The sequence below is a fragment of the Pituophis catenifer genome, unplaced genomic scaffold (genome assembly GCF_029215685.1).
Source record: "Pituophis catenifer annectens isolate HBS135680 unplaced genomic scaffold, rPitCat1.0.hap2 SCAF_2, whole genome shotgun sequence".
Classification (NCBI taxonomy): Eukaryota; Metazoa; Chordata; class Lepidosauria; order Squamata; family Colubridae; genus Pituophis; species Pituophis catenifer.
Window position 1 is genome coordinate 44,527,495 of NW_027256882.1, and position 12,886 is coordinate 44,540,380.

At 43.6% G+C, this 12,886-nt stretch overlaps 1 protein-coding gene across 1 annotated transcript in view; it reads left to right on the forward strand.

Moving 5' to 3' along the window:
* The first annotated feature begins 457 nt into the window (after positions 1-457).
* The window catches only part of LOC139312200 (sodium- and chloride-dependent creatine transporter 1-like), a 29,676-nt gene continuing 17,247 nt past the window's right edge, over positions 458-12,886 (forward strand). The window contains exons 1-4 of the mRNA XM_070936799.1: positions 458-468; positions 4,285-4,388; positions 9,395-9,643; positions 11,678-11,809. Coding sequence (XP_070792900.1) covers positions 458-468; positions 4,285-4,388; positions 9,395-9,643; positions 11,678-11,809 — 496 coding nt within the window. The remainder of the gene's footprint in view (positions 469-4,284; positions 4,389-9,394; positions 9,644-11,677; positions 11,810-12,886) is intronic.

Consider the following 12,886-nt stretch of genomic DNA (forward strand, 5'->3'; position numbering starts at 1 on the left):
TGATGTTACAAGCAGGAGGAGATCTGCCAACTTTGCATGGAAGGTCTGCCATGGGAGCCTTCCCAAAAATCCCTACCACGCATGGATTCCTCAGCACAGAAGTCAAGGCAGCAAGTCCATTCATTCCTGGATTAGCCCAAAAATATGAAAACTGCCCAGCACCACATCTTTGGGCAGCACCCAAGGCCTTTGGCCACGCCTGTGGTTCTCACACACGTTTATCTGGCTATAAGATACATTGTGTTTGGAAGTTTAGCCACCAAGATATCCTTGGCCTCTTTTTTTCCTCGGACTGCCAGATCAACCCATAGCCCTCTTCTTCCTCCCCCCCCACCCCTCAAACCATGGACTAGTGCTCAACCCAGAAGAAGGAGCTGTGTCTTTGCCCTGTGAATGCGGCTGCTGCCTGTTACATGGAAACGGACCCTGGAGTGGATGTATTTGCTCACTGGACACTATGGCAACAGGGTAAGGCATCTGTGGGAATGTGTTCCTGGTCAAAATTCCCCCTGAGCTTTGGGGGAGGGCGCTGGTGATATGGGCCAGTGTTGCCCTGGCTGACAAGAAACAGGGTTTGTTGTAGGGTGTGTGTGTGTGTCCATTGATGCTGCCCAAATAGACCTTCATTCATGGATTGCTTTTTGTCCTCCCACTATTTAATGAGTCCTGAGAATCCCCCCCTCCCCCCCCACAATCCTCTGCAGCAGCAGTAGTAGCAGATTTGGGGGAACAGAGATCTGGAGAGCTGTGCGTAAAGCGCTCTTTATAAAGGGTAGGTCAGGATAAGTAATGCAGGAAGAAATTAATGAGATTAAGCAACACCAACTTTTGCTAAGGCCTCACATTCCCCTTCCAGTCAATGAGGCCACAAAATGTGCCCAACCATATTTTATTTCCTCTCACCTTCCATGATGGAAGCCTTCGAGGGAAGGACACTGAGGAGGGTTTTTTGTCAAAAAGACAACCAGCAGGGAGGGTTGCATCGTTGTGATGCAAGTTACAGCCTTTTCTATATTTGTTTATTTATTCACAGGTTTCCCCACCCCACACCCCCATTTAGAAATCGCCCATCTCCCTCAAAGAAAGACTATAAAAATAAGACATAAAAGCCTAAAAAGCAACAACAACCTGTATGCAAATATTAGATTAAGAGGCAATTAAAACTAGGAATAAATAAAATTCGACGTTAAAAAAAGGCGGGAGAAGGCCTTTGACCAGCCTTATGGCTGCATATTCCTCTGAAGGCCCCAAACAATCCCACAGAGCCAAGTCTTTAGATATTTTGGAAAGTAAGAGTGGGGGCCAGCTTCACCTCTGGGGGATGGGGAAGGATGTCCCAACGGGTAATGGCAGACAAGGCTCTCTTCCTGGACCCCGCCAGTCATTTTTTTTAATTGACAGGGTCCATAAATCATAACATGTACTGCATACACAAGACAAGCAGCTTGCACTGTGATAACATGTCACTGCTTTCATCATCCCCCTCTTCCCACTGCCCCTTTTTAAATGCCTCCCTGCCTATTCCATGAGAGAGAGAAAGAGGCTTATATCATTACAGGAGAATATTTGTAGTTCTGGGTTGAAATGAACGGTTTCAGACCTGAGCTTAGTTGTTTCTTTGCAGGCGTTTTATTACCCAAACTAGGTAACATCATCAGTGCTAGTAGGAACAGTGCTTATACATCATCCTCAGCTGATCCAGGGTTAAAACTGTGCACTTTTCTTTATTCTCCCACTGCTCAAAGACAACCTTGAGATGCATCTAATCAAACATGATTATCACCCGTTACATTGGAAGGAAACCGGGGAACTTGGTAGAGATCACCATAGCAGCCAATTTCATTCCAGTGTGCAATTCTCTGCCAACCCAGAGCTGGGTGGATAACATGACAATATGTAATTGAGGAAAGGCCACCCATTAAATTCATGACTAAGATGTAAGAATTCTAGTCAGCAGTTTGCAATAATTTAATGGATTTTTATAGCAATGATCTGGGTCTGTTCCAAAGATGGTATCTTAATTTACTCTTATTTGCAAGAGCTCACTCCCTTCAGTAAAACCTATCCTAACTTCCCTATTTACCTGAGTTCTTTCTTTCCTGTAGCATGAAATGTGATACAGAATGGTGTCGAGCTTTAAAAACACACAAACAAAAAATTATCAACCAACATGAGTTTTAAATAAATGTCAATAGCATACAATGTGAAGGACTTTAACAGAGCCGTGGAGCTCAGATAATCTACTGAATTCATCAGTACTGAATTTGAAAATAAAAAAGGCAAATTACTGAAAAGGGTCCGAGGATCCCAGTTTGTTTGGGTGTAGGCAAGAGTTACTCCCGTTGCATCAAGACTCCTAGATTTTAATCTTCCCAGATGTGGAACTTCGGAACGGTTTACAGGTAGTCCTTGACTTATAACCATTTGTTTAGTGACTGTTCAATGTTACAAATGCATTGAAAAAAGTGACTTACAACTGACAGTTGCACTTAATGACCGTTGTAGCATTCCCAAGATTAACTAATATGTACCGTATTTATGATGGCTGCAGCATGTCAGAGTCTTGTGATTGTCATTTAAAACCCTCCCAACCTTCCCTTCTCACAAGCAAAGATAACGAAAGAAGACATTTGCTTAACCACCATGTATTAATTAACAATTGTGGCACTTTAATTCACGTAAGCGTGGCATATAAAAGTCATAAAATTTGGTGTGCCTCATCTAACAACCACCTTGCTCAGCAACAGAAATTCTGGTCCCAATTGTGGTTGTAAGTCGAGGACTACTTGCACACAATCTTTCGTCCAAAACTCAAGCCACAGAAAGGTCTATTTAAATACACACTTAACAGCTTTGAAAATTCATTCCCAACAGATGCGCTCTAAAAATGCCAGAGCAGAAATTTTCTAATTTTCAGGCAGCATTATTAAAAAGAAAATCTTCTCTTAGAGCAGTTATGGAGTTGATTTTTTTAATATAGTGCCGCCAACTTGCAGGCATACTGTATATTTTACTAGAACCTTGAAATAATTTTGGCATAATCTAGTCCTAGTGTACGAATGTCTATGGAGTTTCTCAGTCATCCAGGTTATGGTTGTCCCAAAGATGTTTTTTCAAGAGGCAGCTGGACTTTCTGGTAAATCTTTGAATATGTTTAGCTTCTCATCCAAGAAGCTTCAAAGATTTACCAGAAAGTCCAGTTGCCTCTTGAAAAAGCACCTTTGGGACTAGTGTGTGAATTAATTTCTTGAATCCTTTTTAGGTCACAAACCTAAAAGTTTATGGTTTGTGAGTTTTAGGTCCATACAACCATACTCAATTGCTGTGTTCACACAGAGCCTAGGTCAAAATAGAACAACCCAAATTATAGTTTAGCTTGCTGCATGAGAGAGGTCTCAAAGCAGCAGCTGAGAGCAAGGATTGTGATTTGGAAAACAAAGATGAACTCACCAATAGTACACAGAAAAGTTTGTTTCTGTCTCCCTCAAATGTACTTTGTTCCAGTAAAGTAACTTTTTTATTGCTGTTAAGCAATTTGCAGTCAGGAACCTTTGCAAATTCGCCAGAAAACAGCTATTAGTAGCTTCGTTTCTATTTCCTGCCTTTTCTCATACAGGATGACATTTAAAATTTCTCAGCAGATGCAAACTTAAAAACAACATTTAGGAAGGGGAGGTATTGAAATCATTCTAATTAAGCAGGACAGGCTATCTCTGGAAAGTACTGGAAGGTGATTTATTCAGTTATCCCACTGAGAAGCTATTTGTTTTCTTTCCTTTTCTCTTTCTGTTTTCTTGTTCCGCTTAGCTTCTTGGAAATAAAGAATTCCCCGCCTGTAGCATTCAACGCCTTCTTATTTTGCTCCTATATATTTAGTGTGCAAAGGCCTGCGTCTACCAAGCCCGCATCCACCTGTCTAGCTCCATCCTAAAGCATCTCCATGGTACCCAGTAGCAAAGTGGACTCCATTTCCCAGAATGCAGCAGACACACTTGCTGCAAGAAGCAGTGGCCAATAAGATGCAAGCTGGGAGGGGAATTGAAGCAGATGCAATTGCCTTTCACTCTCCATTCTCTTCAGAGCAGCAGAACTCAGAGCCAGCGCTGAGGGATGGAGCACATGCTCTGCCTGGTCTGTGCTGCCTGCTTCTGAGCTCAAGGCCCAGCCCAGACTCTCACCCACTGCCCGTTTCCCTGGTGTAAATCCCCATCAATGAGGTTCTTTCGCCTCACCTTCAAGTGCTTTGTGGATTGCTTCTGAGATTACATCCTGATTCCCACCCAGACCCAGAGCCAGCTTCCCGACCCAGCACCCATCTCAGTCTTCCATCGCAGAGCCCTGCCACCAGCCTCGTGTCATGGCTCCAGTGTCCGCCGAAACATCTTCAGGTAAGGACCTTGCATGCACGAAGGAGGAAGTAAAGTGCTGTGCTGAACTCGCTGAGGAGGCAGAGGGGAATTCTGTCCTGCTCACCTGTTCACCCTGTGGAGGCTTTGGGGAGACCACCATGCTTGTCTATTGTGTGAGAAGAAAGATTTTGCTGCCAGGGTCTCCTGGAATGCAGGCAGAGATCCTGTAGGGCTTCTGTGGGGATCTGCCCAAGTGAATTCAGGTAAGGAATGCAATGCTTATACGTTAACTTGTGGGGAGGGGGAGTTAGGACAATAGTACAATAGCCATCACCCCTTCCAAAAGCTGTGACCTCCTCTTTGTGTTAATGGTTAGGCAGCTCAGCTATCTCCTGCTGAGCTACCTAGTGTAATGAAAAGAAGAACTAGGGGGCTATATGATAGCAGTGTTCCACAATTTGAGGGGATGCCATAAAGAAGAAGGGGTCAACCTGTTTCCCAAAGCACCAGAAGGCAAGGCAAGAAACAATGAATGGAAACTAATCAAGGAGAGAACAACCTGGAATTAAAGAGAAACAGGGAGGACAATTAACCAGTGGGAAAAACTTGCCTTCAGAAGTTGTGGGTGCTCCATCACTGGAGGCTTTTAAGAAGAGACTGGACAGCCACTTTTCTGGAATGGGATACGGTCTTCTGCTTGAGAAGCGGGTTGGACTAGAAGACCTCCAAGGTCCCTCGCAACTCTTGTTATTGTGTTCTGTTCTGTTCTACTTTCTTTTTTTCCCCTCACACCTTGCTGATATTCTTTGCTCCACACTGTCAGCCCATCCTTCCTTGCTATTTTTTACATTCTGCTCCCTCATTTGCTGGGGCAGGGAGAGTTATGGATCTGAGTATTTCTATGGTAATGCCCTCAAATGTACTCATCCTACAGTTTCCCTGTGATCTTCCTAAGCTGGGAAGAGGGATGCTGATGATGGCTGGGCTACTTTTACAGAAGGATGATTGGCTTTGGAATGGAGGATGATGGTAATTATTCCAGGCTCGTTCATCTAGAGCCAGTGGGGTGGAACTCCGTGTATGTGGCGTACTGTACAGAGTACGGTTGAGCTTTGATAGCTCAGGGGCACAGAGTGCTCCAATGCCTGGGGCACAGCTGGTCCTTCCAAGTTGTGTGAAGCTAAGGAAAGGAAGCCTTTGGAGGTTCTGGGCATTTAGCTCCATATAAGGCAACAACTCAGCAGGAGGAGAAGAGGAGGGGGTTGGAACTAGCTTGTATGAAACATGCTACACCATCACTCTCCCGGCTACCTTCTGCTGCTTCCTCCATTTCTTCCCCAATTCTTTTCTGAAGAAAGCTTGTGGTTTTATACAGTCTAGCCCAAGAGAAGGGCCATCTGCAGAGCCAGCCAAAGAGCATCCAGACGATTCAGCCCCAGAAAATGGGGATTAGCCCAGTCACATGCTGGGCCCAGGCAGCATGTGAGCTGTGGGGGAAGGGAAGCCAGACAAGGAAAAAGGGCTTTGTGTCTGGAGCGGAGTCTTGCTCTGCCCACAACTCTCGATGTCTTTGTTTTGCCCAAAGCGGATTCCTTTTCCTTGGTTTCAGAGATGCTCGTAGGTGCAAAGGGGATTCCTTGTCAGATTCTTGGGAGTTGGGGAAACAAGGCAATGGAAGAGCCTGGAGGGAAGCTGGCACCAGGAAGCAACTTGTTGTGATCAGGCTACTAAACTACAAGAAAGGACCCTGCGTTGTATTAGTAGCTTTGTGTCTGACTGGCCCAGTGTTTCCTGGATGAGGAAGGGGAGGGGCGATTCAGTTTGTCTTTGTGTTATGAAACAAAAATCTTGAAGAACCACAGCCACATCTCCAAGCCTCACTCCAGGTCCCAGGAGGAGCGTAGATAATCCCAGGGAATTGTGTGAAACAAGCCCAAAGCACAGTCTTGGGCATATGTGCGTGTGTAAGTATATTATGAGCATAGGAACTGCTGTGTGAATTCATGTGATTAGTGCTCTGTGTGTGTGTGTGTCTGTCTGTCTGTGTGTGTGTGTGTGTGTGTATTCAGCATCACTGCCTACTGGGTGACTCACCATCCTGCATTGTGACATCAAAATTGCAACTCTCTAAGCAGAAAGAGTGAAATTTGGTGTCTGCATTCCAAAGGCTGCACATTACATAAAAGGTGCCTGCAAAATTATGACATTGTCAAATGATTTCAGCAAAGTATGGCCCTCAAAGGAACAAGGAAGCAGGGACGGACCTCGAATGCTGTGATGCCAAGGAAATTCCTGAGAAGGAAATAAGTTATTTATTTTTTATCTAGGTCTTAAAGGATGGACATGGGGCGCTCATAATATTGATATGTGCAAAACATGTTTTCACGCATGCACATTCCCCCCTCACAGGTTTATGCAAGCCTTTCCCTGATACAGAAGAGCAAAAAATAAAAAATAAAATGGCAGTTTCATATGGACTCCTAACAAAAATTAGGATGCCAACACCTGTAACTGTACTGAAAGAAAAAAATGGGTGATAGAATGGAATCTGGAGGCCCAACCCTTCAACTTTTGCCCTGCTGCCAATTTATGCGGCTTTCCCAGCCCTGCAAAATCTAGTTAAGAACAGGCTGTGTTCTGTTGATTTTTATCTAGACAACAAAATGCTATTGGAACACTAATTTAAAAAGAAACATACTTTATAGTTCGTTGTTGTCATTGGCACAATTCAGACAATCTGAAGAACATTGGTTGAAGTGGGGGGGGGGGCTGGTTTTCCCCATTCAGAATCCTTGGCAAGGTTATCATTAGAATAGTTTTTGAAGTTTATCTGTAAGTTCCCACAAAAAAGCCCATATATGAAGCCGTGAGAGAAAAGCGGCCTTGAATCTTTGGCAACATTATTAAGAAGTGTTACACAACAGGTGCTCTTCCAAAGCCTAGACTGTGACTCCTGAGCCCTTCAAAAATTGTGATTAAATCATTACTTTTAATATGACAGAAATATACAAAGAGTAATTCTGTTCACTTTATGTAATAAATTGGGTTAAATGAAATCAACTTTAGATTTTTGCCATGACCCAATCCCCTTTCTGGAACGTAGCCCCGACATGCCTCAGTCGCTCCCACCAATTATAGACGTTGTTAAGGACAAATCCCATTCTTGCATGACTTGGGGGGAAAAATTTTTTTTAAATCAAAGGGTAAGCCACTTATTTGAAACAGCAAAAATGTCACGAGCCAGTTCTTTTGTCCACGTAAAATAATAGTTTATTCATATTAAGTGATGCAGTACATCACATTAAGGGGGGAAAATATTCTGTGCCTTTTCTGTAGCCACATCTGTCCTGTGGGATAATATTCTTCCGAAGACTGCAGTGATGTTTAAGAAAGCCCTTAAAATGTGGCTCGTTCCACAGATCCAGAGCCAGCCCAATTTGATCTTGGGATTTTATTCTTTGGTTCTTGGTGTTTCTTTCTCTAATACAGCAATAGAGAGTTGCTTATTTCAGCTTTCCGCACATTTATTGTTGTAGCCAACCAGAGTCTCTGTAATGAGGGAAATGGACGATTCTTAAATACAGGTATCTTTGATTTACGAAGTTCATTTAGTGACTCAAACAAACAGTAACAGAGTGGGAAGGGACCTTGGAGGTCATGTAGTCCAACCCTCTGCTCACACAGGAGACCTATGCTAGGGATTCGAACCCCTGAACTGCCGACCTTTCTGATCGACAAGCTCAGCATCTTTGGCACTGAGCCACCTAGCCAGCCTCTTAACTCTTTCGAAGTTACAGTGGCACTGAAAAAAGTGACTTATGACTATTTTTCACACAACCGTCGCAGCCTCCCGATGGCCACGTGATCAAAATTAGGATGTTTGGCAACTGGCTCATATTTATGACGGTTCCAGGATCCCAAGGTCATGTGATCCCCTTTTGTGACCTTCTGACCAGCAAAGTCAATGGGGAAAGCCAGATTCACTTAACAATCGTGTTACTAACTTAACAACTGCAGTGATTCATTCCACAGCTGTGACAAGAAAGGTCATAAAAATGGGGCAAAATTCACTTAACTGTCTCGCTTAGCAACAGAAATTTTGGGCTCAGTCGTCGTGGTACGTCGAGGATTACCTGTATGATTGATAATTATGCTGTATGTTTCCTAGAGTTGTATGGATAATAGAGGCGGCTTATAAATTCAATCCACCAATCAGTCAAGTTTCTTGCATAGCTGAAAGCTCTTGCATATTGGTGAACATTTGTTTAAAAAGGTCATTTGTGGCCTGCATTACTCCATGCTTCAGGTTACTCACCATTATAACTTTCATGTTTTTAGCCCTGTTGATAGCAGACCAGTGGCGGGTTCCTCCTGGTTCGGCCCGGTTCCGCTGAGCCAGTAGCGGTGACGATATGACGTCACTGAACCAGTTCTCTTTGTTCAGGAGCTGGGCCCTTTGGCCCCGCCACCAATCTATTCGCTGCCTCCCGAGTCCCAGCTGATGGCTAGAAGGAAAAAAACTGTTTAAACTCTTGCCGCGGGGCTTCAAAGGGCCACCCTACAGCTGATCAGTGTTAAAAGGCAGTGTGGTGGTAGATTGGTGCCTCCAAAAACAAATGGGTAGACCAGGATGCTTGAAAAACAAATGGGTAGACCGGGACGCTCGAAAAACAAATGGGTAGACCAGGACGCACCAAGAACAAATGAGTAGCCCATGAATACAGTGCTGCAAGCAGTTAAAAGCGTGGTAGACCAGTACCTCTGCTAAATCCTAAAGAATTGTCACATGACCATCAAGCCACGCCCACAAAATAAGCCACGCCCACAGAACCGGTAGTAAAAAAATTTAGAACCCACCCCTGTAGCAGACATAGATCTGAAAGTTAATGGAAGATCAAACTGTTGATCAGAGTGTCAAACACCTGCCCATGATCACCACCCCTTCAGCTCACCAACCATCATCCCCTAGAAATGGTTGGTTCAGCAGCTTGCTGGACTTTCTCTCTGGTTGATTTTTGCCTAGCAGCTTGTCCTTTTCTCCACAGAGGGCAGTGAGTGCTCAGAGGTAGCCGAGCCAGAAAGTGCTGAGCCAATCAGTGGCTCAGGGGAGTCCACCCTTGACGAGAGAGCCATCACTGCCCCTCTGGTGGTACCCATCGGGCCAGCGAAGCTATCCTTTCCTGAGCGAGAAACCTGGACGCGCCAGATGGATTTCATCATGTCATGTGTTGGTTTTGCTGTAGGGTTGGGCAACGTCTGGCGCTTTCCATACCTCTGCTACAAAAATGGAGGAGGTAAGAGGGTTGCCATGGGAACTGGACTGTGTAGCAATGGGACAGGTGAGTCCAGGGGCTACCTGGACACTCTGGGTGTCCAGGTAGCCCCTGGACTCAAAGGCATCTCTGTTTTTGGTCTCCAGATCCATTTTCTTATTCCCTCCCTGATAACATGGTAGGTGAATCCTGCTGCCTTTCCGTCAGGTTAGATCAATCCAACTCAGACCATTTTTTTTGCAAGAGGCAAAACTTACCACAGTAAACTACATAAAAATTCAGGGCACTATTTCACTTTTTAAGTGAAAAAAATGTTTATTGCACACACTTCAGCGTGACCAAGGTTTATGTGGTATAATTGCCTTTTACACAGAAAAACGCTACAGGCTACCTGTATTCTGTCCATAAATAAATTACTAGCCTAATAATACACCATTTGGTTACTCAGAGTCATTTCTCTGTCTCATTATATCACAAGGTTTGCCCTGCAGCTGAAAACCTTATAACCATTCCTTTTGTAAGAATCTGTGTTATTTCAAAAATGGAGTAAAATGAAGACAGGCTATAGTTTTTAACTCTTAACTCTGGCAGAGTAAGAGGCTTTGCAAAAGCTGAAATAAATAGCAGTGGGACAATGTTGATGACACAAATACTAAATTATCTGTACCGCTTTTAACAAGAAGCATTGTCCACTTGTGACTTTATATCTCTGGGTTCTGGACAGTCTTGGACCTTATTTGAGGTAGATGAAACTGGGTTTACCCAACAGAAAATGAAAGGTGGTTTCTATAGATTTAGTCCCAAAGGCAGTCACCATCCCTGCCTTGATAACATTTATGCTTTTCATTGAGGCTCTTGAGCGTAGAGAAGGCAACCAGGAAAAAGTACTTATAAATCCAGTCATGCATATTTGCTCATGGCCCCAACATATACAGGAACCTCCTTGTAGAATATATCAGCAAATGTTTTTTAAAAAATCTCACTTACGATGGCATATGCCCTAAGGGAATACAGATCTGGCTGTATATAGGAAATGGGCAAGGAAAGTATTTCTAATTGGTTGCAATGTGCCTCATGGAATTGGGACAGGCTGACAACCAAAGAACTGGAATAAAATAATAAAAAATAGCATATGAAGATGCTTGGGTTGCATCCAGAGGCATCTTTAAAATACTTGCAAATTCGGCAAGTTCTGAATGGTGAACTCTGGATCATTAAACCGATTCAGTGTCAGGATTACCTTTCTTTTCTACTGCTGCAATAGAATAGACATAAGTCTGGGCACATTCTTTTTATTTTCCCAGTTTAGATTTGAGAGAGAGAGAGCAAGAGACAAAGAGAGCAGTCTGAAAGCATTCAGCTGGATGTTGATTTATGTATCACAGTGCTTCTCAACCTTGGCAGCTTAAAGATGTGTGGACTTCAACTCCCAGAATTCCCCAACCAGCCATGGAAAATGGAAAACTTGTTCTAGCAATTACGCTGGGGGGGAAAAAATGAGCAGCATCTGTTCAAATCTTATTTGAATCACAGCCTGAATTTGCAAGTACTAGGTGGATTTGGAAAGCTCACTATCTTTCAACCTCCTACTGGAAAGAAGTTAACAATGTGGGGCTGGTCCCTCAAAAGTGTCAAGATTTTATGAACATAAATACCCTTTAAGCATTCCAAAACTGCCCGCTTTGCACCCAAGGATGCAGTTCATGAGTTTATGAGGCTTCGCTATTTGTCCTAATATGTTTCACATTCAGTAAGGAAAAATAAATCTTCCTATAGCTTCCCAAATTCTCCGTCCTATGCAATGTACAAAAAATGTACTGCAGCAGGTATATTTTCAAGTTAAGAGGACAATGTCTGTGTGTCTTTGACAGCGAGAATATATCTGCCTGGAGCTCATCCAAATGGAGAAAACTACTAAAAGCCTAAAACAAGAGAGCAACTGAAGAGTGGAATTTGGCATTCCATAACTTCAGCAGTACCACTAAAAAGACTCTGTAAACTCTCCCAGCTTCTTGAAAAAAAAGGACAGAACACTGACTCCCCTTTTCTGTGCAGGTGTCTTTCTGATTCCTTACCTGCTGATCGTTTTTGTTGGGGGGATCCCTGTCTTTTTCCTGGAGGTGGCCCTGGGACAGTTTATGAAGCAAGGTGGAATTGCAGCCTGGAACATTGCTCCCCTGTTTAAAGGTAATGGCGTCGTTGACATTTGTCTGTATTTTTTAGCCACCTATTAGATTCAGAAGTAGCAGGAGCTGTTGTAAAGCTGTGAATGTGTAACAACAGAGTATTAAAGCACTGCAGAGTTTTATTTGTCTTGTAGAATTCTGAGAAAAGATTGGAAATGTTCTAGGACTAGGCTATATTGCTACATCATAAAATGTGACGAACCAGCTCTGTTCAATTTACAGAGAACCAAAGGGCATGTGTCTGTTTCTGTTAACTATTGTGACCACTCCCTCATCTGTTACGATTAGGCAGTGAGGATAAAATTAGGGAAATCATTGGTGTGGAACTTAGGGATTGAAGAACCCAACCAAAGCAAGCACGCTCGAGACCTTCCAATCTCTGAATGCAAAACTTTTATTGAGTACATCATTTCAGCACTGCTGAAGGCAAAACCAGCTGTATCTAATTCCCGCATAAACCCACATAATGATAGTATAGATTTCTCCCTCCCCCCTATTAGTGCAGGTCACATTGTCCAATGGAGTGTCATTGTATTGTTGTAAGAAAAAGTCTCTGGTCTTGGCAAGCACCTGCTTGAGTGTCCTTGGCTCTCATGGCTTGTCTTCTGGAAGTCTGGAGCTTGCATTCCATCTCACCCTCCCCTCCCCTCTGGTTCTTTGGCAAGTTGAGAAGTGATAATGTTCGCAACAGCATAAGCGCTCTTCGAGCTTGACAGGCTATTCATATTCTTCCCAAAAGGCCAGTTTTGCCTTGCATCTTAACAATGTAGCGTGTCTCCCCCAATGGGAGCATCTGGTTCCCCACATCCTATGCCCCCATTGTATTCTCTGGCAGCAACACAAATCTGGACCACAAGTACTAGAAAGACCACAAGATGAGGCCAAAGAGTTAGTGGTTTTGGTGCCATCTCTTGCTCCCCCAGCTATTTGAAGCGCAATGTACAAAGATTTTACCACACTTTCAGTCTTCAGCAATTTAATGTGGAAGCTAGTTTCTGAAGCATAGAGTTTTGAAACTTTGCCACATATATTCTTGTGGAAATGGAAGTTTAGTTTCCAGCTGTTGCGATCATCCTGG